Raw genomic sequence first — 24,769 nt, forward strand, 5'->3', positions numbered from 1 at the left:
AGACCGGCGATGGCCCCTCCCCGCGTCCGCACACAGCCAGCTCCCCCTCCCCTCCCCTTACCTGCATGCAGCCGCAGTGCCACACAAACGTAATTATGGTGATTAAGTGCGCAGGGAAGCCTGCATCGCGTTCCAGCTTATTCAGCCATTTGTAACGTAATTAGCGCTTTATTGCCTCCAGAAACTCAATATCGTGCAAGTTGATTACATTTAAATGCATGCCGTGGGTGTGCTCCATCGCCTTGACCCTGACTGTGGAAATAAGAGGCTCACTCACGGACTCCGACCATGCGGCTAAACAGGAAACACTCTTTGAAATCGACGCCCCTTTCCTGGTAGCTCTCGTCCTCGGCTGTATGCTTACACACACAGTGCCGCACCGCTATGCTGTGGACACTGCACACAAGCGCCTGTTTAAGTCAAGACCTGTTTCAAGGGGGCGGGCTGTGCAGCAGTGTGTTCTGTGCAGGTGAAACGTGCTGGACTGAATGTCGAGCAAGCTCATTGCTGGTGCTGCAAATGCATTGACTGAGGCGAGTTACTGCACTCTGCCGAATTATGTTTATCAGCTTCCTTAAAGCTCCTGCAGAGTAGGATATAGAGGCATTACCAGGTTAGTCAAAGTGATGCATAAGCTACAGCTTCGATAGGGAAAAACTATCACAAGATAAGGTTGCTATGCTGGTTAACTGCTACTGCTAGCAAAGTATCATTAATAAGTAGGTATAACTAGCTGATTATCCACAGAGCTTATGTCTATTTTCAACATTGCTGGCCTTTGCATTGCCATATGTAATGTTTGGCACAACGCAGTGTCACTGCCTGCATTACTGGTAGCTAGCTAGCGAGAAACACCTGCAACATGTCTCCTCTATGTGTCCACAGGCTGGTGCGGTAAAACCCGGCTGTCTCAGATTCATTTGGTGCAGGGTGGTGGTTGGAAACAGGCTTTGCATTTTGAGTCCATTTTTGTCTGCCGTTTTCGCATTACACCTTGCTGTATTTGTTGAATACAAGGGATTTGGTTGATCCTTTCCTACCTCTTTCTGATTGGAGGCAGCACGCCACTGCCTCCCTGTGGCGTGGAAGATCGCAGAACACAACATAAAGCTGGCGTGCTCCGTTGCTCCTAGCTTTATAAGCAAGCGTCTGGTTTAGAGTCTGTCGTTATAAAGTGCACTCTAAAATCGCGCAGAAAGTTATATGCCTTAGACCCTCTGCCCTGTAATGATTAATACATTAAACATTACTATTATTGCCGTAACTGCTGAATCTGACATCACTCGCCCCTTACAGCACTGCAGAACTAATCAACTAATGCTTTATATCATTAAATGATGCTCACTGAACACTCACGTCATTTATAAGGGCTGGGTAGTGTTGACTTTGGGACAGGCGCTGTGTAACACTGAATGTAAATGTTTTATTAATGTGTCTGTTAATAGGTAATTAATGGGAACTAAATAGTCACTGATTACTCTACTCGGATTCATTGTTTTTGAATGTAATCAATTAGCATTCTACTATTTGAGTTGAGTCCCAGACACAAATTAAATTACTGTGGTACTTGGCTATTAATCTCAGACAGAACAAGCAAAGTCCTCAGCTGCACATTAGTCAGAACCATCCTGACACTAGAGCACTACCAGTGTATCTCATCATGTACAAAGAAATCACCCTCTGTGTAATGCTAATAGTCATCCTCGTAACTGTTTCTCACAACTGACCTCTAAAATAAGAGGTGGCCGCAATCAGTCACCACGGCAGAAGGGAATCCCTCGCGGCATCTTTGACATCACTTTGTTCCTCAGCCGTACAGTACGTGCGCACAAAGCCGTAATGTATGATTGGATTAGGGGACAGGAACGCTTCCCCACACATCGGGTGTGTCACTTGGACTAGCGAGGCAAAGCTTTTCCGTTGGCCTACACCTGGCCCGCTGATGGTAGCCTGGATCCGACCTCTGTGTTCAGCCTGCTCTGCAACCACACATCCCAGCCCCAGTGGCAGTGATCCCTTCCCCACGTCCCCTCAGCTGAGAACATTAGCACATCGTAGCATTGCAGCACCAGTGAGCGCCAGTGTGCAGCCATACAGAATGGGAGAAATCCATTTGTACCAAATTCTTCTTTTCTTACTAGGATATGGATGCGCATCTGCATTACTGATGATTAATATGTTAGTGACATAATTGATGAATTAGAATGAATGTCATTTTTTTAAGTTGAATGTGATGTCTTTGGTGTGACCGCTGATTTTTATGTTTTCCCTTTCACTGATGTATCATATTTTAATTATCAAGCCATGTTCTCTGAATGCATTTTGTTTGTTCACGTCGGTCGCCGCCTTCCAGCAAGTCAGGTTGAATTGACCAAACAGTTTATACATAAGACACACAAAATGGGTGTCATTAGCTTGCGTTTCAGGGGGATTTTAGAAGTCAGGCCTGCTGCAGTATGGACTAAAGTCCATTAAGCTTGGCGTTTTAAAATGTGAACGAAAGTCCTCTGGGGTTTTTGGGTAGACGAGACATGTGCAAGGCAATCAGGGGTTGGTTTTCCGTGTCAGGTCTTATAAGCCGTACCTCCCGTCTGGATTGACTTCTGAAAGGGTAAAAGCGGAATTTAACATCACATTTGTATGTGTTTACACTAGCTCTACGCTCTGTCCCACTCCACTGGCTCGCAGCACCGGGGAAATATCCGAAACGCTTTGCACGTCCAATAACCGCGCAACTGGAACCATGTGCGCTCTCTGCTAACCGCAGAGCCTGTAGATCTTTCATGGAAAGGATATCATTTGAAAATGGCTCTTTTGAATTACACTTAAAGCCCCCTTGATTTAAACCCCTGCCGGGGGAAAATAAACTGACATTTAAATTCCTCAGTCAAGCCCAGGAAAGGTCGCAGTGCACGTGAAATGGGTTGTCATGTGAAATAAATCATGTCAGGTCTCGGTGGAGAGGGGTGGGGAAAAAAAACGGAAGGAATTCATAGATGGGGTCTGTGCGCAGCAGAAACGCATCCGATTGGAGTGCGGTGTTGCTCCCTGCAGCTCCCAGCTGTAAAGCCCAGATGCGATTTAACGCAGGCCGTTTTAACAATGATGACATAGCACACTCGTCATGCCGCTCCAGAGAGCACGCTATCGGAGCCTCTCCCTCTCTCGCAAATAATTTCCTTTGTGGTCTAGAACACTTGTGACGATAGCTCTGCTTAAACGTGCCATTTTGAAAATATTTGTGTGCATCTCATGAACATCCTCTGAACATTTTAGCTGATATTAAATATGAGTTTTTTAGTGGATGAGAGGCATTTCTAAAAGCACAAGAGGAATTTTACATTATAAAATGGATTTGTTATGTATGTGCATTCATTAAGGTTATAATAACAGGTGTAGTTACAGTTGAGCAGTGCTTCCTGGCCAGTGGTTTGTGTCCCTTTGGAGGACACCCAGGGTGTGTCTGAGCCGGTGCACTTCCCCCACATTCTGCATGTAAAGCCAAGTGCCAAGTCCATACAGACAAACCCAAAGTAGGGATTGTTAAAAACGTTTCTTTGAGGTAAATCTGGGGGTAGTTAAGACTCATAAAAACAGCGATTTAAAAAGGTCGGATGACTGACAGATTCATTTTCTTTACGGATTCTGGTGTCATGGTACCACCTTGGAGTACCTGTGCGGAGAATTTTTTTACCGTTGTCAATTTTTTTCTAGTACAGAAAAATCAGATTTTTTTTCTCTGAAATGTTCTTTGAAAGTCTTTAAGAAACACTTAGCAGCAACTGAAGTGCAGGTGTCAAGGTTCACTCCCCAGCTCACTTAGACACAGCAGGAGCATACGAATGGGTGCAAAATTGAATTTTATATTTCAGCAAAGCCTTATTTAAAATAATTGATTGCAGTTATCAACAGGTTATGGGTTATGACTGAAGTGGTTGAAATCTGTGATTAAACATTAGTATGCACTGTATCTTTTGCTTTCTCTCATATTACCTTCACTTGTTTTGAAAGTAGTCCAGAGCTGAAGTCTAGTTAATTTACCAGAGGGATGCTTGATAAACATTCCTCAAAGCTCAGTGGCCACAGCTCTGTTATAACAGGAAATTCTCCATTTTAACCCAGCTGGCCACAGCTCATTTACGGTTTCATAGGTATTTGATTGGCTGCCAGCTCATCTCATGTTTGAGTAAAATATAATTGGTGAGTGGAACACAGGGCCAACTCTCAGAACTTAAAAGGAGAAAATCCCTTGCGAACTGCACACCACGACTAAACATGGATGACTTTCGCAAACTGGTTTCCCCTGTGCAATTTTCAGAAGCGTCAATCAATGTGCGGATCCACCAGCTTTGAACTCTGCCTCTGTCTCTGAATATAAGAAATGGACGCCTTTTTACCAGCTCTGCTTTCATTTGTGAATTCCATGGCTTAATAATGTTGGCAGTCCAGGGGCTGTAGGTATGATTTATGATGCAAAAATGTTTTTATGCATGTATATAAGCAAATGCATTTTTGTTTGACATCGAGGTAGATGAGCAGTTTGCTGTGGCTAGATATATGAAGTGTTATGCTCAAATCAGTGCATGAAACTGTACTACAGTTCTTTCTTGAATGAGTACATTATTTTAGTTAGCAATTACTGGATAGTGATTTCTTAGGATCCACAGCACCACTACTCCATCACAAAGCATATTGAAAGGTAGGCTGTGCCTGATATTCCCTGTAGTTACATCATATTGATATTGATATGCATAGAATAGAAGGAAGAAAGACTAAATCTGAAAAGGCAGCCAGTCCTATGATGTCACTCCTCCAGGGAGGTTTTTATTAACAATGGAGAATACCACATTTTTTAGAATTATACTGCATGAAACCAGGATATTGTATGCCAAGTTAGATCAGTTCCAATTGGACTCAGTATATACTGTACGTAGCAACATTTCTGTGGGTACAAATACATAAATCTTAGTGATATATTTACATTTAGTCATTTACCAGATGCTCTTATCCAGAGCAACTTCCAAAAGCGCATACAAGAAGGTTAGGCGAAGAGCAGAGCCAATACTAAATCAAGTGTCCCAACTCGATAGTAGGAGTCACTGCACAACATGTCATATCCCGCTAAGTGCCACAGTAGGTGCAAAAAGAAATTTGATGATATAGCAAATGTTTGAGGATATTGAGCATTCAGCTTTGCTTTAGTTTGCTAAACTTCCCCCTGTGAGCCTTATCGCTGTGACTTTTCAGTACAGTCTTCGGTGGTAACGCAGACAGTTGAAGACAAGATGGCAGTCTTGGGAGCTGTAATATGAGAACAGCATCTCCTGCACTTCTTGATTTCCCACACCGCTCTGCTTTACTCGTGGATATCGCCACAGACAGCAGTTTGATATAATGACCATGACTGGGTAACACTGGAAACGGGTCCATTCCATTTTAATGGTAGAGGGTGGACTTTGCACAGGTGGACTGAAAACGTGCATACCTGAAATACCTCATATAATGCTATGATAAAAAATGCCTCAGAGCTGATGCACAGGGTGTCTGAGAATGAAAAGGGGGTTCCATGCGTGGGATTCATGTACAGCCAGATCCTTTTGGATAGCAGCAGCAGTCAAACTATACCCGGTCACCAGAGGATGCTAGGGTGCTGCCCCACGGTATAAAGGTTTTGAAAATGTTGCTGCATTTTCCTTTTTTGCTGTAGTAATTACAAATATATTTATATACATTATTGCGGTAAGTAGTTCAGCATGAGCATCGCATGAATCCCTGGTGAATTCATCTTGAGTGATCTGTTGGGGGATCTTTTCAGTGTGGTTCAGACTTTGGAAAGCAATGGGGCAGTTTATACGAAGGTCAGTCTGTGTCAAACTGTTTTAACATGTACATATCTCCAGTCTGAAGTTGGCGAATGGTTAAAAAAATGAGTTGGCAGAATTAGGGATATTAATACTTTTTGAGCATTTGTTGATTTATTAGAAAGCTGAATGACAACCTAGCCAGTGGTGCAGGGGTTGAGTTAATGGAAACCAGTTTGAGGCGTCGTTTCAGGTCACTCCACTGTTGTGCGTCCTCAGCAGAGAGCATGTTACAGCTGTGGAGTGTGTTTGTGTGTGAGGTTAGCATGGCAGCAGGGGTCAGCTGCATGTTGATAGCTAGGAATAATGTACAGGGATAGTAATTAATAGGTACAGATGTTTAGTGAGGGGAATTGCATGGCTGGGGCTGGCTTTATTTATGTTCAGTGGCTGTTGCACTTATTGACAGGCTTTAAGGGCAGCAGGGACCGCAAAAGAGACTTAGATTTTAGTATACTGATACATGTAATAGGTAATCGCAGTATTAAAAGTTGTAATGCTATTATAGAAATGTGTAAAATCAGTGCAGATGCAATGTAAAAATATTTACCATTTTGATTTAAGATAACATCATAGTTGCTACTCATTTTAATTTTGACCTAAAATATTTATAGTAGCAGTAAAATAAATTACAGTAATTTATGAATCATTTATTCATATAGTCTTTCTCTTGTGGCCTGTTTTCTCTCTCAGGCAAATCTTGAATTGCCGGTTAATACATTTATATCTATATCTACATCTAGCCTATGTCTGTTGAATCTTACTTTGATGTACCAATATTTTAGACAATGAAAGCAGTTATGTAGACTGTTATTCAGTGATTAAAACATCTGGAATTGAAGGGGTTAATCGGTGTTTCTTTTGCTTTCATGGCACGTGTGGCGGTGAAGATGACTATAAGTAAATAAGTAACCATGTGCCGAATAAGTGAAAACATCCGATTGGCTTAACGCGACGCGGAAAAGCGCGTAAAATGAGCGAGGTTAATTCTGCTGCAGTTGATGAATGTTGTGCGTTAGGAGCCCCCTTGGTCGGGGCCCCGCTCGCTCGCCTCTCCTCTCGCTCTCTGTTCCCCCTCCTCCCTCCCCCTGCTCCGGGAGCCGGCCTTGTTTATGTGGAAAGACGGGCAGAGATGGATCGCGTTTCCAGCGTGTCTCTTCGTGTAAGGTCGCGGCACATGCTCAGTTCGCTCCGTCGAAACGGGAACTCTTGTGCGCCGTGCGTGAAGGCTGAGGTCATAGCACAACCTCAGTGAAAACCTCTTGCGAGGCGAGAGACTGCGTTCTCCTCCATTTTGACTACTTAGCTAGGAAGAGGGGGGAAAGGGGGAGTTTGTTCCAGCCACAACAGCAGGCGAACTGTCAACATTGGCGAAAGCGCAACGGTTTGGTTTCCGACATGGACGACCTGTTCAGTCCACGAAGGTAGGCTTCGCGACGCGTACTGGCCTCACTTTTTATGAAACGGCGCCGTTGTTTTTACCATATCTCCCTGTCTGTCTCGACATGTTTATGCATATAAAATATTTACCGTGGAGTCGCAAGCTTTTCGCAAGGCTGCGTGCGCCATTGTCAGCGTTGTAGCTCTAAGCATCGGCAAGCTAGCTGTGCCAAAAGCGCAGCACACAGCAGAGATGCACAGGTAGCAAAGGAGGACTGGTGCTTTCGTGTCCGTGCATGTAGCCAGCTAGCTCGCTAACTAGCCAGTTGTCACCGATCTGTTAAACTCCCCCTCCCCACCCCGCTATTTCTGTCGCTTTGGCAAAATTAGAAGCGCAGCATACCAGGACTCCATTTTGCAGGGCTTGATATTGATTCGTATTTACAGTCGAGATGACATGGCGTACAGGGCTGCAGACAACCTCACGCTAGCTGTAGGTGACAGCCGATGTTGCTGCTGGTGCAGGGAGTTCTCCAGCCTGCCGATGTGGCTATCGCGGAATGTTAGGGCCTTTAGCTGTGTTTATATAATGTTTGGAGGGAGTGTTACAGTCGTGCAGGGATTGGCTGGTCTTGATGGAAGGGGCGGGATTAGTGTTGATTGCTTTTCAGATTGTCAAGTCAGCGCGCTTCGTTTGGGTCTGTTTTGGCGTGACATCGTTGAGATGAACGCAGTCACACAGTTATTAACGTTATTACAGCTGTTAGCACGTGTCGCGGTAATCTGTAGTTCGTGATGATGCTGTAATTCATGTGCCCCGTCACTGACACGTTTATTGCAGTGTTCTCTGCTTGTACTGTTTTACATGTGCTACAACCAGCCAACAATTAGCACTTTTATTTATGCTCAGTATGGCAACACATGTCAAGTTACGCACATCTTGGATGAAGATGGTTTTCTTATTTGATTTTTTTATCTGAACTTTTTTACCTGAATTTAAATTGAAAGTAGATTTTTTTTTACAGCAAGTACATTGATGCATAGTTAAATGACATGCATGTGATGACATGAAATTAAAAGCATACATTGACAGAGCAGTTTGGTGGACTTATTCTAAATTGACGTGTCGGTGGTATCTATGCTTCTGTTGGAATTACTTGCAGTGATCAGGAAATGCCATTTCTTTTCCTTGCAATTCTGAAGGTGGCCATTGAGCTACCAAAACCGGTGACCTCCCTTATCTTCCATGTCTTGTGATTGGACTCTTGAACTTGACCTGATTGGCTCTGTTTGGAAGTGTCAGTCAGCTGAGAACAGTCCCCCCTCTCTGAATAAATGATTGATGGTTTTTTGTTTCTTTTGAAGAGGGCAATTGACATTGACGTCATGTCACATGCACCAAAACAGAATATGTGTTTAGAGAAGGTTAAGCAATAATTCTGATGGGCACATCACTGAATTACATGACTCATATCTTAGGAAATGTGTTGTTCACCACAGCTAACTTTTGAGCCAAGTACCTTATGAAATCAGGACCCATTGAAATGATTTCACCCAGTCAGTTTCCAAGCAAACAGTATTTTCCAGTACCTGGTTTTGCGGGTTATACTTCTGTGCAACTGTTAGGGATTAACAGTTCCATGTACTATATCAAAGCTCATCGTGATTGAGGCATTAAATGGAAGAACAAGGTTACAGTCAAGAACAAACTTGTTTGCTTTAGAGAGTATGTTTTAGATTAATTGTATGAATCATTCTTATGTTTCCCATTGCATTTTTAATCCAGGCTTACCAATGGGAACAAATGACTAAGTGCTGCTGCCAGTCTTGAGGAAAGCTTGAAGCCTTTGCTGATCTAGCTTTTTATAGTGTAGTAAATTGTAGCGTTCTCCGCAATGTGTAAGGTAGTCTGCCAGACTGTCATTTCATGTATTTGACTTTTCTATATTTCTTGTTCTTCCCTTTCACCTGTCATCTTGGTCATTTCTTCATATTCACCTATACTACTCTACTGTTCTTTCAGATTAAATGTGAATGGAGTGATATTGTGCTGGATTTGACTGACTGAGCCTAACTGCTCCCTGAAATGAAAGCAGTAGACAACCTGATCACACTATTTTTTCACACCTTTAACGTCGTCAGAATGGATTCATATAGTTAAATTACATTGGTTTGTTTCCAGCAGAATCGATCAGCCTTTTTAACCAAGTGCGGACAGGTCTGGACAGCTGCTCGTGGTCGCTCCCGCTTGACGGAGACAGATAAGACCATCGGCAGGCGGTTAGACATTGCTGGGATTTGCTGTACGTGTGTCTGCGCCCAGATTTGTATTCAGGATGAGATGTCAAGCTGGAAAGATCCAGTTGCTTCAGAAGCCTTATATAAGAGCGCGTACCGCAAAGAAAACAAAGTGGGGCGAAGAGAATTTGTCGTGATCTTCTCTCGCCGTGCTGTCAGTCAAACGTACAGCCCAACCCAGCGGAGGTTCTGATGTGGAAAGTAGTTTACAAGATGCTGCAGCTGGGAAAATATCCATTGTCCTTGATGCGTCAAAAATCCTGTCTACAAATTGCCCCTGTACTATTGTGTACTATATTTAAGTGCATTGCATACATTACATTTACGTAGATGGTTTTATCCAGAGGGACTGACATAGCTTACATTTTTACATGTAAATTTATACAGCTGGATATTTACTGAGGAAGTTTGGGTTAATCAACTTGCCCAAGGGTACAACAGTGGTACCCTACGTGGGAGTAAAAACGGCAACCTTTATGTTACCAGTCTACTCCTTGCCACCACACCACACTGCTGCCCTTTTTACACATAACTCTCTCCAGTCCCACAAATGTCAACACCTGTCAGATGTTAATAATGTGCCTATGTGGTGCTTTTAGTCCTTTGTGTGCTTTGTACTGTACCATGCAAGACTGCATTAAACTAATAACATGATAATGGTGTGGCAGTGTCATTGCAGGTAATCACAATGTGCCTGTAAATTTCAGAATTATTGCTTCTCTGTATTCATACACTTTTAAGTAATAAGCTTTATATCGAATAATGTGTAGGCAGAAAGAGGCCCGCATGTCTCTCCTGTCACATGTGAATTGCTCAGCCCCATTTGCTGAGCGCACAGCCACCTTTTATAGCTGTCCAGTAATGTTGTAAGCTTTTCTGCAGAATACATCTGCTCTCCATATTGCGTGCACTGCAGGGTAGTTATGGTTTGACAGTATATGCTATCTGGCAGGCCGAACGAGTGGGAGGTGAGGGTTAGTTTGAGATGAAGGCCTGTTTTTTTGTTTGGGGAAGGGGCAGGAAGGCTGCACAAGGCAAACCTGGCCTCTCAGCCCCCCCCCAACCCCCCCCATCTATGTTTGGTCAGGCTGCCGCGGCGACGGTGAGCCCCGAGAGTTCCTCCGGGGGTGCAAATCACGGTGACAGTTTCTGGGCCCGCTCCGCTCTCGGCCGTGTGAAGATCGGCACCGTTGCCGTGGCAACAGGATACTCCCCCCCACCACCACCGGCACCACCCCCCCTTTTTCCCCTCTCCTCAGATGGAACATCTTGTCATTTTCTTTAATCCACTGCAGCTGGAGATATGAGCACTGTTATTAAATAGCCGTTGCCGTGGTTACCAGCATTTGTTACCGCTGCCATTTCGGAGCGGAGGGCGCTCCTCCACCGCCGCCGCCTCCTCTCCCCGCTGTCGCTTTCAGCTCCCTTTGTACAATATTAGCCCAGCCGAAACATCTCCGTTTCCTTATGAGACAGCTCCCGCACTGAGAACAGAGCTGTGAAATGCACCAGAGTACAAACAAAGGCGTCAGGCACATCATTTTAAATATGGCACCTTTTCAGCGTTACCCCATTTTTAGGTGCTGTGTTAAAGTGGTATGTTATAGTTTTTCTTTTTTTGGAGAAATTGCTTAAATGAAGCTTTAAATGTTTAGGAGGGGAACCAGAATATAAACGTGGTGTTACACACCAGGGTACACAGGATGCAAATGCTCACAGGCTCACATAAACGTGCGCACAGCCGGCCACTTCTTGAACACAGTGTTCCACTCGTAGGTATACTGTTCCATAGAGGTCTCCGTGCCAAAATGTATCACTGTCAGAAAGGGTTCCACACTTTTCGTAGAATACGTTCTCGTGAACAGCACAATATTTCAATTGCTGCAATTTGTACTCGTGTTGCGTTTTTAAAGTGCATCCTTCGGCTCTGTGCTCTCCTCTAAGCCTAACTCCCAGACTGCAGCCTTCGGTGACACATACAGCCGAATCTGCTGTGTCCACTTCACCAGAAACCGCTTCCTCACCTCCAGAGGTCAGAGTGAGTCTCCAAACATTTACCAGAGTCCCAGTGGCGGTATCCTGTTTAAACCGCATCTGATGCGGAAAATTTGCTCTTTGTAAGTCGAGCACTATCCAAAGCCACAATACCGAACAAAGCCAAGCGTTTGGAACCAAAACGCAGGCCGCTCGGTCTGTGTATTTGTTTTGAATGTTTGCTTTGATTAACTTAAAAATCACCGTAGATAGAATCAGCGCCGTCTCCAGATCATGGGAACGGCTTTTTGTTTTTTTGCACTTTTCAGACGTTCACTCGCATCAGAAGCGGTCCCGTTTCCGAGGAGCATGGAATTACACGGCCGTAAAGCAGTCGCGTCTAACGGGCAGTGATTGATGTGCCCGTCTTCGGTGACGTGATTCGTCCGGCCGAGCTCTTGTTTTATGGATGAAAGTCGAAGGCAGCAGGCGCGCGGGTGACTTACTCTCGGTTCCGAAACATGAGGTAATGTTTCAGCCCTGACGTGACTCCATCCAGCTTGAAATTTTGACAGCTCTCTGCGTGCCCGTTGACGTACCTGCCCGCCGGACATGTTCGTAATGAATACGTAGCTTACTTATGGATAAAAACAAAGGATCAATCTTTGTCAAGTGGCTGTTGGAGCTTTACACAGTGCTCCGCTGTTGGATTTATTTCCCCTTGTTATGCAAATTTAGTCATAAAAACGATAGGCCGGCCTAAATGTCAAGTTGTCTGGGCTTGTTCTGTAATACCACAAAGTAAAAGATTACTGGGATGGGGCTGTAAATCGTGTCAGTGGCGCTACGGCTTTCATCCACCTTGGAGTTTTTGTGAGGTGAATACGAGGGGGGCTTTTTGGTGCCCCCTTTTTGCAGAACGCTCAATCCTCAGCGAAAGAAAAAAACATTTCAGTGTGAGGGAACAACGTTGCTCCTGCCCCGTCAGCGTGGCAGAGTGACTGCCTACCCGGCCGCGGCTGACAGGAAAACATCGCTCGGCTGTCAGTCAGCCGCCAGCCGTCAATCAGCCGTCAGGACACAAGCGGGGCGCGTCTGCGGCGAAATGCGGCTTTGTCTCCGCAGGCAAGTCTCAGACCGAGCAAAGCGCCGTGTTTTTGGTCTTGCACATCCCAGTTGGTTTCCCAGCATCCTCGGCAGTAACAGACCACTAGTACATGGGTACAAAGGTTATTTTTATTCCACTGAAACCCAGGGAAAGGCAGTGAATTAGTCTGCCAGTCTTTTTTGTCTTATCAGTCATTACATCCAGTCCAGTGTCCTGTTGTGTCTGAGCGGATATTGGCGCCCCTCGTATAAAAGACCCCCATAAAGAGCTGTTATTCTAGTTGCAGCACAATGCGGTTATCATATTAAATCGAGCTCCGCATTCAGGAGTTATTCTAACACTGCAGAGGAACTACGATGGTCCCTGTTTGAAAGGGGTGTCTGTGTTTCTTTATTATTCTAAACATTTAACTGTCTTTCTTTCAGGCGACTAAACAGCACGCAGGGGGAGATCAGAGTGGGCCCGAGTCACCAGGTAAGCCATGGCCCCCCCACACTTAAATATTAGCACACCACCGCAGCTCCCATGTCACAGTGTCCCACGGTGGCCGTCACATTCCTGCCCCCCCCGCCTCCTACCAAGTACCGCTCCTCTGTACGCAAAAGTAATATGGCAATGAGCACCGCTAATGGGAAAGACCAGTAATTGCTGCCTTAATGTGTTCCTCCACTAACATATTGAAAACACAGCCCTGTGGAATAGCATCAGGCTGCCTGCCCAGGGCTGCCTTGAAAGGCTATTGGATGTTCCCGCTCCAAATAGCTCAAGGCTGATAATGAGGTCTCTGGATACCCAAGCCGTGTCCATTTCATGGCAAAGTTCAAGCGCTGGCGTTTATTGGCACAGGGGGAGTTCTTCAATATCACGGTCTCAAGCACACAGTTGAAAAAGAACAGCAGAGGCGGCGAAGAAAGTGGCCTTCCTGTGCCGCTCTGTTAATAAAAATAATAAAAAATCTGCCAAGTCAAATTGACTGGGTATTGAATCTCTGAATCATCAAGTATCACATTTATCTGCAGCATTTTGAGGGAACAGTGGGCCTCCCAGCCCCACTGGTTCCACTCTTTTATGTGTGACAGACAAAACAAGCTGTTTTTCCTGTTAGAAAAATGTTTCCCTCTGGCCCATATTTTTATTTTGCCTATGTAATGGCAAAGAGTCATGATCTTCAGAAGCAACCCAGTCACATTATCGCTTTCAGAAATATAAGGTTATGTACTTTATTTTGTTTGGTCAGAACTGATTTTTCCCCACATGGAGCTGTGATTGGGTGGTTCACAGTAAAGAGAGAATCAGACCTCAGTGTTGTCAGTTAACGTCTCATCAACCCCAGTGGCCGTCCCTGTGGTGAACATGTGACCTCTGAGGTCATTAGAAAGCGGTGTGTGTGGTTAGTAATAGGATGTACCCACACTGTCTGCTTTTTAAACCATGCTCCTTCATTGAATATCCAATACCAGTTAGCAGGAACACTTATTGCATCAACAGTGGCAGAGTCAGAGCACAGACTGGAATATCTGGACAGTGTATGCATGTGGAATATCAATGGGCTCCTCTCTTTCCCCAGGCGAAACTCCCAGAGCTGCAGCCCTTCCCATCTCCAGGCGGCCAGGCGGTGACAGAGAACGAGGAGCTGGTGTGGATGCCCGGGGTGAACGACTGCGACCTGCTCATGTACCTGAGGGCAGCCAGGTGAGCATTCGCACTCTGTCTCCCCCCAGTGTCCAGCATCCGGCTCCACCCGCTCGCTGCGTTAAAAATCTGCTTTTCCTTTAGCAACAGAAAAGGCAAATTCAAACGGCGTTCTGTTGTAAGTATGTGTTAATGGGAAATCAACATGTCTGTTCCTCTTGCCCCCTCACCCTTGCTGTGTTCAGGAGCATGGCGGCGTTTGCTGGGATGTGTGATGGAGGATCCACTGAAGATGGCTGCTTAGCTGCTTCACGAGACGACACTACATTAAATGCATTAAACACGGTATGTAGCCACCACATTCTCTCCAACACGGCTCCACACATTTAACTTCCCGTATGAGCGGTCTGGTCAGGGGGTGAACGATGATTTGTGATGCTAATGTTGTTATGATTGATAACAATAAAGCCCCGGTCATTTTTACAGTCATTTTTACAAGCGCAGACTGAACATCCTGTTGAGCGCAAACGCTGCCAATATGCGGTTTAATCATTTGGAAAATGAATCTGCGATTCTGTGAACTCTGAATGCGCCGTCGTGAGAAAAACAAACTCGCAGCAGTGAAGGAGGCATCAGCGGAAACGGCCTCACGTCGAGTTCCAGCCAGCTTTTCAAACACTGCGAGCTCTGAAGCGATGCGTGCCGCAGCTTGCAGCTTCATAATAAAGAGGCAGCGCTGAGGAACGCTCTTTACTCGCACAGGGAGGAGTTTTTTTTTTTCCACAAACACAACGGGATCATTAGAACTATTAGCTCGAGTTTCGTTTCATGCCTCATGCCAGATTTATTCATAAACGTCAGGGTCTTTTGGGTATGTGGCCTGCTGAGGCGCTTCCTCTAAACTCCAGACTGATTGGATTCGGGGCTTTTTCAGATCATGTTCATGGAGGCCTTTCCCGTTGGATAGCTGTTTATTTTAACTGTGTTATTTGCTGTAATGAAAGCTCAAAGGCAGTGAGAAAAAGAGTGGCTGAGTGGCTGGTGACATGATGCCTGAGCCGTTTGCAGAGCTCTCTGCTCGTCGCCGTGAGGGGAACTCATCTTCCCGGGAAGCCTTGATTTGTTACACATGAGGCGCCAGTCTGAATTCAGAAGCCGTGAGTTTCTTCCCTTTTCCACAAACTCAGTGCTCGTACATCACTGATGTGGGCATGGCTGCATGTAGACCCGGTGGAAATGCGTCAGCGGCGTGGGCAACGCACTCCAAGGACAAACCGCACAGAAACGTGTGATGCAGGAAGCGCAGGCATGGTCAAAACCATCGATAGCCCTGATAAAACGCTCCCAGAAGCCCGGGTAACACCGTGCATAAATCGAATAATAATCTCACCAGCAATGTGGGCGGCAAGTGCATCCAGTGAAAACATTATTAGCGTCAGCAGGCCGGGATAACTCTAGTGAGAAAAGCCCAAGCGGACAAGCCTCTTCCACAATGTTTTATTTATGTAATAACGCTGCTTTTCCTCCGCGGCAGCCCGCGGATCGATTTATTGTTAATTGCCGCAGACGCCGAGGAGAGGGTGAAAAATATGATATGTGTGATGACTTCCCAAATATAATAGCAGGCGGCCTACAAATGAGTGCGTCCTTAATAACGTTCATAAATTGAACCCGGTGTCAGCACCATGCTATAGCTATTATAGGGTATAAATGTAATTTCTGCTCGGTGACTACTTGCATTTGAAATATGTTGAGGGATTGCCTCATTTGCTGTTTAGTTAATGCACAGATAGAGCACAGGCTGCGCGAATGACCGGAGGCATGTTTTTATTTCGCTTGCAATAAAGCCAGAATAAAAAGCCTAGTTCTGATTATCCTGTACATCTGTCCTGCATGTCACATTCTTTTAACTTTTCAATTGCAGTTTTAAAAGTGGATTTAATGGAGGTGTAAGCAAGTTTTCTAGGGCTAATATCCTATAAAAGATTTACAGTGCAAAAATGTACATGCCTTTTCACAAACAGCTTGCAAAAACCCACGTATATGTACATATTCTTCTGTTACACAATAACACGGTAAACGGGCAACGTGTTATAGGCTGCAGATTACTGCCGATGATGTTGTTTAAGCTGTTTTCCACTGTGGTAAACATGCTTTAATTAATCTACCTAAAAGCAAGATTTGCATGTGGAAACTTCATTGCATGTGGAATAATTCACTATTACACATAGTCTGTCTCAAGGTTGGCAAAGCTAGCCTGATTTTTTTTCTTCCCTTTTTTCAGGTTGTGTTACTCTGTAATAAATACATGTTTTTTTTGTTTAAACTTCGGGCCAATTTTCCACCTCTGTGCTGTAAAGCGAGCGTGCTTTGATGCAGTCAGTACCCCCGCAGGGTTTGTGTTCCAGTGATGTCACCCCAGTTCAGCTGTGGCTGTGTGACCTGGTTTCTTCATTCCCACGCCTTCCTCCTGATAGGTGTTATTTCTGAGTGCGGCTCAGGTAATTGGGCCCTCGGTGTTACTCACCAGCCTTTGAAGACACCCACAGCTTTGTATGCACACCAGTTGTACATATTTACATTGTGTGTTGGGTTTCAGCAGGTAATCAATGCATAAAGGATTTCAGCTGTTGTGCATTCTGCCTTTTGGCAGATGGCGGTGGCTCACTGAACCAGTTTTTTTTTCCTTTCAGTTTTGGCTAATATTTGTTGAACTTGGCTGTCATTTGCCCCATATGTGTAAGGCTCACCCCGTAACATTTTCATGTGATTGCAGATTTTTGTGGTAGCTATATACCATATAAACACATGGCATTGGGAACTTTGTGTTATAACCATGTATTAGCACAGCTAGCACACTACTTACACTGTGCAACTACGGACAGACAGGTTTACATTCCTACCTATTTCGAAGAGTTTTTTGTTTTTAACAAATAAAGGCCTTTCCTAGTATTTACTTACTAAAACTTCAACATGGGAAGAAGAAATGCGATCTGAAGCTGGGAGATCTGGTTTCTGTCACACAGACCTCGAACCTTGCGGTGGAGCGGCTTCGCCGCATCTCCCCGAGAGCCCAGAGGCATGAGGAAGAGCCATTTTCTCTGTAATTGATCATCGGGGAATTTGGTTTCGGGAGGAAATCGCTTTAGCAGGGCCCTCCGTTTCCAGGCAGCAGAGTCGCCGCGGGTCGTATCCGCAAGCTAAGGTTTGCCAAACAATTCGCTCCCAACGAGGGAGCGGTCCTCTGGGTCCACTGCACTGCAAGACGTTTGTCTCAGTAATTGTGCTAATAACGCGCTTTCCACCGCCACCCCCCCAGAACACACAGCTACACTTTAACAGCTATTGCAAACAGACAAATGTGTTTCACTGGAAAAATTGCTGCTGTGCACTTTCAGTAATAACATCATATTTTGATTCCTCCCTCCCAACACTGTATTTGCAGTTGGTTTATAGGGACATGAAACAAGGATGAGTTTCAGGAAATTACATTGTCTGTTGTGGGAGAGGTATAAGAACATCCGTTTCAGCGGGCGACTGGCTTAATCGCAATCGGCAGCAAAGCTTCCATGCAGTTTATATTTGCATTTCTCCATATTATGCAGTTTATTTCTTGATCGTATACACGTTCAGTTTGGACCGCCTTTATGGGGACCGGAGGGAACCCGTGCGAGGTTGGCGAAAACAAGGGGGCAGTTGAGCGGAGCTGCAAATTAGTTGTGTAGAACAGTGCTCCTGTGTGCAGGCCGTCAGTGAGGGGGGGTGTAATTCAGGGCTCCATTACTGTGCACCCGGGCCCTGACAGCTGAGGCTCAGCAGGAGGGGGGAGTTATTAGCCGCTGAGCGATGACAGACTGTGGCAGAGCCTGCGAGGGCCTGGAGCAGGCACAGGGTGGCCTGCCTGTGAAGGGAGGGGGGCAGGCTGATTCAGGCCCACATGGACCACACTAAGCACCACCCCCCCCCAAAAAAAAAACACCACACCGAATGGAACCCCCTACTAAACAGGATGTTGCAATCAGGCTGTCCTCAGGCGGGTGGTGGGTCATTGTCCCAGTCTTCTTACACTAATTTGCAATTCCAATATCCAGCGTCCGCCTGGGCGGTGGGGATAGAGGGGACTGCGCCGTATTGCAGGGTAAAGGGTGAGCTCCCGTCGGAGCGAAGACGAGCCTTTGATAAACGATGTCGGGTTGCCCGCTGTCCTTCAGCCGATTGCAAAGCCAGGCGGCGAGGAACACGGAAACATTCGCAAAAGCAGAAATACACGGGCTCTGTCCGGGAAGAAAAAAACAAGCGCACGCCAGATCACGGATCACCCGTTTTCTGAGGATTCGGTCTGCCACATCTCATAACGTCGTCGTGGCACGTCCCCGCGGCAGACTGCCATGGCGACGCAGAAACAACCGGTTATTTACGAAAAACCCCGGTCGAAAATGTTGATGTTCCCATTGCTCTTGAGGCAGCAGCAGCCTGTAGTTAATGGGTTTCAGGCAACCTCCCCCCAATCCCCCAGATGTTCCATAATGAAAAAAATCTTCTTTGGTCGACCTGACACGTTAAAACCCATCTGAGGGAATGATGTAATTTGAGCCCCATTTTTTTTTTGTTTTTTATCCATGGTTGAGCCTCGTTTCATTTCCAGATGCTCGTAACTGCTTGTTAAAAAAAGCAAAAATGATGTACAGGCAGTGCGCATGGGCCTTGGGGCCTGCAGCTTCGTGAACCCACAAAGCTACAGCAATTAGAACACCAAAGTGACAGCGCTAAAACACAAAATAGAGGGTGGTGCTTGGACCACTTAAGCAACTGGTGTTCACAAGTGATCAGTGCTCAGGACACATAGGCAACTGTGTTTACAACACATACAGTATGTGCTGCTTAAATCGCCGGCATTGAATATTCAGTACAAAACTTCTGCGCTTGGATCTGTTCCCTAGGTCACCACCACTTCTGAGTCGAACAGCAAAGCAAAAGACTTTTCCCCAAATTTCATTTTTAAACTGTTGTCATGGCAGGCATCCCCATCTGAGGTGAGCCGCAGCGCTCTGCTGAAGAGCACGGGGCGCACAGAGGATTTCACAAGTGCACATTCTTCCACACGGAGCTGTCTTGTACTAAGTGCTGCTGTCGTAGCACAGAAGGGTGAAAGCTGGTACTCAAAGCAGGAAGTGATGTCAGAATATCTGCATTTTTTTTTCTTTTTTCCTCCTCCAGCTACATGAAAGCAACTACGACGCGGGGAAGGCCCTCCAGCGACTGGTGAAGAAACCTGTCCCCAAGCTGATAGAGAAGTGCTGGTCCGAAGAAGAAGTGGTAAGAGGCACTCACTCACATCAGCCCCGCGCACAAGCTGGGTTTGAAAATCCTGTTTGCCAGTGGGCCTGATGTCGGGTGTTTCTGAATGCACTTTGTTGCTCGTCTCAACATTATGTTTGACACCAAAGCTTTGCAAAGCATCCCGAAACCATGGAAATCACGTCTGATAGATTCAGACGTGCGTTTGTGCGAATATTATTTATGCAACTTTCACTTTAGGGAAACACAAAAAAAAGGAGTATTGAATAATACATTTTGTCTGTCAGCGCTCTGATGCAGATTTAAGATGTCAGGCCGGGCCATGGCTGGGATGGTATGTTTTGAGGTCGCTTTCTTCATATTGATATGCTGGCTATGAAGATGTGTGTGTGGATGTCTGTGCACATATGCCTGTGTGCGTGTGCATTCGTGTGTGCGTATGCGCGTGTGTATGTATATGTGTGTGTGTGTGCGTGTGTGTGTATGATGGGAGGAAATCAGCAGCCTGGCCCAGCACAGCGGCGTTCGGCGAGGCGTGCTGATCGGATCGCGGGTCCTCAGAGTGTTCAGGGCAGCTGCTTCCTGTTTACCGCCCGCAGCCACACCTGGTGGCATAAATCTTCGCCGAGACTAGAGAGGTCGGGCGAGGGAGGGGGGAGGGCCGAGGGTTGTGACGGTTCCTCTGTGATTTAAATCGGCTCTGGACCACGGCTGCCGGCATAAAACTGCTTTCCCTTTAAAAAAAAAAAAAGGCCTTTTCTTCCCCCATTTTGGCTGGCTGGGGAATTCGAGCTCAGCACTTGCAGCCCAGAACTCCCTCTTCAGCTAACGGAAGACGGAAGTAAGGTTTTCTTGCCATTGGCATTTGGATCTGAGATCTGCATCAGTAACTCCAGTTGCTGTCCGTGCTTCTGCTTGGTCGCTTTCTGTATGTGTCTGCATGTCCTCCTCAATCCAAGACCCGGGTGAAAGGTGTGGTACTCTTTGAAAATGGGATTCATGCAAGTTAGGGTGGGAGGGCTTAGCTGAGGTAGGTTCACAGGACAAAGTCATGCACACAGGGGTGCCTGACTCCTCCCACACTCAGCGACGCTGCACCGCTGTATTCATTCTGCAGGACCTCCTGACCCCCACGCAACACAAACACAGACACATAAACCCAATTTGAAATAAATGAAATAAAATAAATTATTCTTCTGTCCTTTTCCTCGTGAACCAGCTGTGAGCAGCACGTTTGAATAAAATGTGTCCTGTGCAGAAGCAGTAGTTGATGAGACCTGATGGAGGCGCCCTCCTGTGCTCGGGCCACTATTAATCCTGTTTATTTATGGCTGGCCGCTGCGGAGGCAGGGCTTACTGCTGCGGCACTCAGCGTCAGGTTACCGTCCCCACATGCCATCCAGTGGCTGATTAAACACTCAGCAGCTTGATTACTGCGGTCTGGATGGCCGCTAATTGACACTCCTTTAAAATACAGCCCGCTCTTCATCACCCTTGGAGATCCTGCCTTAATGAGTGCAGTGTCATCAGGGTGAACTTTACTTTATTGTTCTCATTGAAACCGTAGCTGGATAGAAACGGAGAAGTGGACGTCCAGTGAAGCTACCTGAGAGGCACGGAGTGGACGTTGAGTGTGAGAGAGTCATGGGCATGGGAGTGTTCGCGGCCGTGTTTGTGGTGGCGCTCGCGGGCACGGTTTCCTTGGCACTGGACTAAAATGTGCCGAGACGCACGGCTCAGGTAACGGGTTCCCCCTCGCGATCCACAACCTCACCCCCTCCACCCTCCTGCTGCACGGCAACGCTTCATCTTCTTCTTGGCTTGAGCAGAGCAGCTGCTCACATCACATTAGGCTCACAAGGTAACGAGTCCCTCACATTAGAGGAGCAGCAGTTTCATAATCAATGACTCAGTCACAGGTCACAAGTTAGAGTCCAAACGCATGTCCAGTTAATTGATCCACTGATTGATTAAATCTTTGTACTTTGTATAGGGCCATTTACAGCCAGATTGTCACAGCGTGCCACAGTTGGCAGTAAGAGAGAAAAAGCCAACGCATGAAAGATCTGTTTAACAGAAGTGAATAAGGAGGGGGAAAAAAGCTTAAAAGCCCAAAAGCCCAACTGGTCTCTTGCGGTTGGAACAGTGCGCTCGGCTGGCCTTGGCTGGATTATTTATCGGATGCTGCGGGTCTCACCCTCCCCTCCCGTGGAGCCGCTTGAGGAGGTGTTAAATGGGCGCCCGCGGTGACGCACGGCCCTCTCTACTCCAGCCTGACTCGCCGCCGCGCTGCCAAGGACGCACCCCCCGCTGCCGGGAGTGATCCGGTTTCACATCGCGCCTCTGCGGCTCCGCGGCCTTGAGGGACGCACGTAGACTCACCGCTGACCTTGCCGAGCGGCTCCATCCACGCTCCTCCCCTTTTCCGCCCCCTTCCTTTTCCTCCGCACCGGCAGAAAGGGGCGGTGATGGCTTGTGCAATGACAGCGACTTCTCGTCCCTCAGGCTCCCGCTGCACCCCCACCCTCCTTCCTCTGCTGGAGAGGGCCTTTCCCGGGCCACTCGATGCTCTGAAATGATCGTGTTCAGCGTCCTCTGTCCATTCAGCTCTGAGCAAATACAAAATGGTCCCTCTTCCGAAGGACTCGGTTCAGTCTGAGATCCACCTTCTTTCAGTATCCATTCTGACAGTGAAAGCTGGTGTCGAGCATTCACGATTGGAGTAAAGTTCCTTTAGTGATTCTGAAGATGTATGTGGTAAAGACATTTGAAACTGTAGCATTCCCCATTATATTCAGAGCTTCCCTTGTATACTCTCCAACAACCCGTGGAACAGCTATGGCAATGCATTTTGCCTGGAGTCATTAACTATGCTGCCACAGCTTTGGTATTATTATATACGATATATTTGCACTGCATTTGCAAGATATTATTTAAACAGGCTTGATGTGTACCTGTGTCAGGCATTCTTTATATCAGCAGAATTGCCCCAGACAGGCGGTTTGTGTATTGTGTATTGTGTTTCTGATGTCCTTGAATTTGAAAGTCCATCAGAAACCACTAAGAGGGCAAATAAACCGTACCAGGCAGAGCACAGGCTCAATATCTCATTTTGTGCGGCGCGTATCCACGGAGAGAAGGACTGGCGCGTTATCTCCGGGCTTGTCAGTGGGCGAGGAATGGGTGTGTGAGGCCCCGGTCCTGGCTAAGTAGCTTATGAGACTGGTGGGAAACCAGCCCCCTAGTGGTGGAACAAGGGGCCTGCAGCACAGCCTCAAACGCTCCACCCGCTCACACGCTCTAACTGGCAGGAGAAACGGGGCCGTTACATAACCAGGGATTAGTTACATTGTGTTCCAGAGCAGCTCAGCTCTGGAGTCTCAGACCAAATCAGTATATGTCTTTCGATCCAATTTTTTCTCTTTTCTGCAGCTCAAAGTGACTTCCTACCACTTTGTTGACACTAGCAAGCGCAAAAATGTTAAAAGAGCAACATTCATTACCGCTAGATGATTGGTGCAAGTTTGACTTGGTTGTCAGAGGGGCCACATGCAATTGCAAGCCTTCCGTGCAGCTCTCCATGCATGTCTCCTTCGTTGAGGAGGAGCGTAGGGTGTAGTTTTTAAAGAAATTTATGAATCGCAGTGAGATGCATCTAGAGCTGAATGTCATGGTTTCCCGTTCCCTCTCCGGCTCAAGGCAAGGGAGGGTGGTGTACCCACGGCTCATCAAGCCGGGGTGATTGCGCACCGTGGCCATTTGCGTCAGAGCCTGCCTTCGGCTGCCTCACCCCCTGTGTGTGTCGTCACTGAGCACAGGAGAGCTGGGGAAATGTCTGTGGTTTCCCTCCGAGCGGCGGGCTGGGCGTCGCAGCTAAAGGCCACGCAGCGATTCTGCGGCTTTTCGCCCTCATTTGTTTCCTTGCCGCGGTGGCACAACACACTCCACTTTCACAAAATCTCTTCCGTCGCCACCGCACGCGAGCGCCATTGTTTGCCGGGGGCCACTTTGTTTCGGACGTTAATAGACAGTTCCGTAAACCTTTCAGAATTTTTGCCCCCTTTTTTTCTTTCTCGTTTGTTTAACTTAACTGCAAGAAAAAAGAAGGCCTTAAAGCTCCGTCAGGTGATTATTTAACCGGGTTTAGTTTCCAGGAAGGGCGTGTTGGCGTGGTTACAAGATGTGACTGTTGATGGTAAGGTTTGAGTTTCCTGGCGCCATTGGCTGCTTCTCAAGACAGGCGCTTTCCGAGGTGAACGTGGCTCTGCTGAATGCCTGACTTTTTGACGTTACGGCTACGTGTAAAACTTTACAAGGCAGCAATTAAACATTGTTTAGAAAACCTCTTGGACGGTGAACCAAACAAGCTAAAAAAAAAGAACTGAAAACTTTGCTTTCAAACCCATTTTGTTTTGACTGGTTTTCTCTTTTGTTGTGTTTTAACAAGTAGTGTGATGTGTTAGAGCGAACAGGAAGAGGCTTCTTGCGATTGTATCTGCTCTCGTGTCTCATGTGGTTCTCCATTCCACTGCGAAGGCTGCGTTTTAGGGGTTTTTGGTTTGTGTATAGTGTGCTTTTCTGTGTGCGCTGATAGCCTTTCATATTTCAAGTGACTTAAACAGGCAGGCTGAAGTGATTTGATGTGACGTGTGGAATGCACGGTGTGTAATGTAGCAGAAGCGTCCGTCCCCAGACACGCAACAGACTGAGGTTGCGGTGGATCTTGCTTGTGTGTTAGCCGGCTGGCGGGCGCCGCGGCGCACTCGCGGCGTCAAAGGTTTGCGCGTTTGCTGTGCCGTGCGTCGCCGACTCGGTCTCCTCCGGGTTTGTCCTGTCTGCTTGCGAGATCAACTGCCTCTCAGCTTTCAATGATTAACTGTTGCGCAGGGCTTGTGTACACATTACAAGACACCCCCCCCCCCAGTGCGCTTTTTCTCTTTCTCTCTCCGCCTCCTTTCTCTCCTGCTTCACCGTTCTGTCACGTTGAGCCGTGGTGGTGGTGGGAGGGGGGGGGGTGGTGTTACAGCTCTCTGGAACGTTTTCTGACAGAGAGAAGCCTGTTGTTCCTGCAGAGTGCCTGCCGATTTGTTAGCACTGCGCACCCCCCCCCCCCCCCCACCCTTTCCAGTCCCTCCTCCCCTTGCCCAGTTGCCTAGCAACAGAGGGGCCGGAGCCATCCGAGCACAGGCAGAGCGATTCGCGGAGCAGATTGGTGGAT

At 46.8% G+C, this 24,769-nt stretch overlaps 1 protein-coding gene across 7 annotated transcripts in view; it reads left to right on the plus strand.

The window, feature by feature from the left end:
- The window catches only part of LOC118778720 (arginine-glutamic acid dipeptide repeats protein-like), a 173,814-nt gene that overhangs the window by 117,350 nt on the left and 31,695 nt on the right, over positions 1-24,769 (plus strand). For 5 of the 7 annotated variants that reach the window (XM_036530365.1, XM_036530364.1, XM_036530366.1 and 2 more), the window contains exons 7-10: positions 13,047-13,095; positions 14,189-14,313; positions 14,499-14,598; positions 19,471-19,569. In XM_036530365.1, the coding sequence (XP_036386258.1) occupies positions 13,047-13,095; positions 14,189-14,313; positions 14,499-14,598; positions 19,471-19,569 (373 nt within the window). Of the gene's footprint in view, positions 1-7,094; positions 7,286-13,046; positions 13,096-14,188; positions 14,314-14,498; positions 14,599-19,470; positions 19,570-24,769 lie in introns of those variants that run through there. The other 2 variants (XM_036530369.1, XM_036530368.1) reach the window with 2 other exon arrangements.

The sequence above is a fragment of the Megalops cyprinoides genome, chromosome 6 (assembly GCF_013368585.1).
Source record: "Megalops cyprinoides isolate fMegCyp1 chromosome 6, fMegCyp1.pri, whole genome shotgun sequence".
NCBI classification, from domain to species: Eukaryota; Metazoa; Chordata; class Actinopteri; order Elopiformes; family Megalopidae; genus Megalops; species Megalops cyprinoides.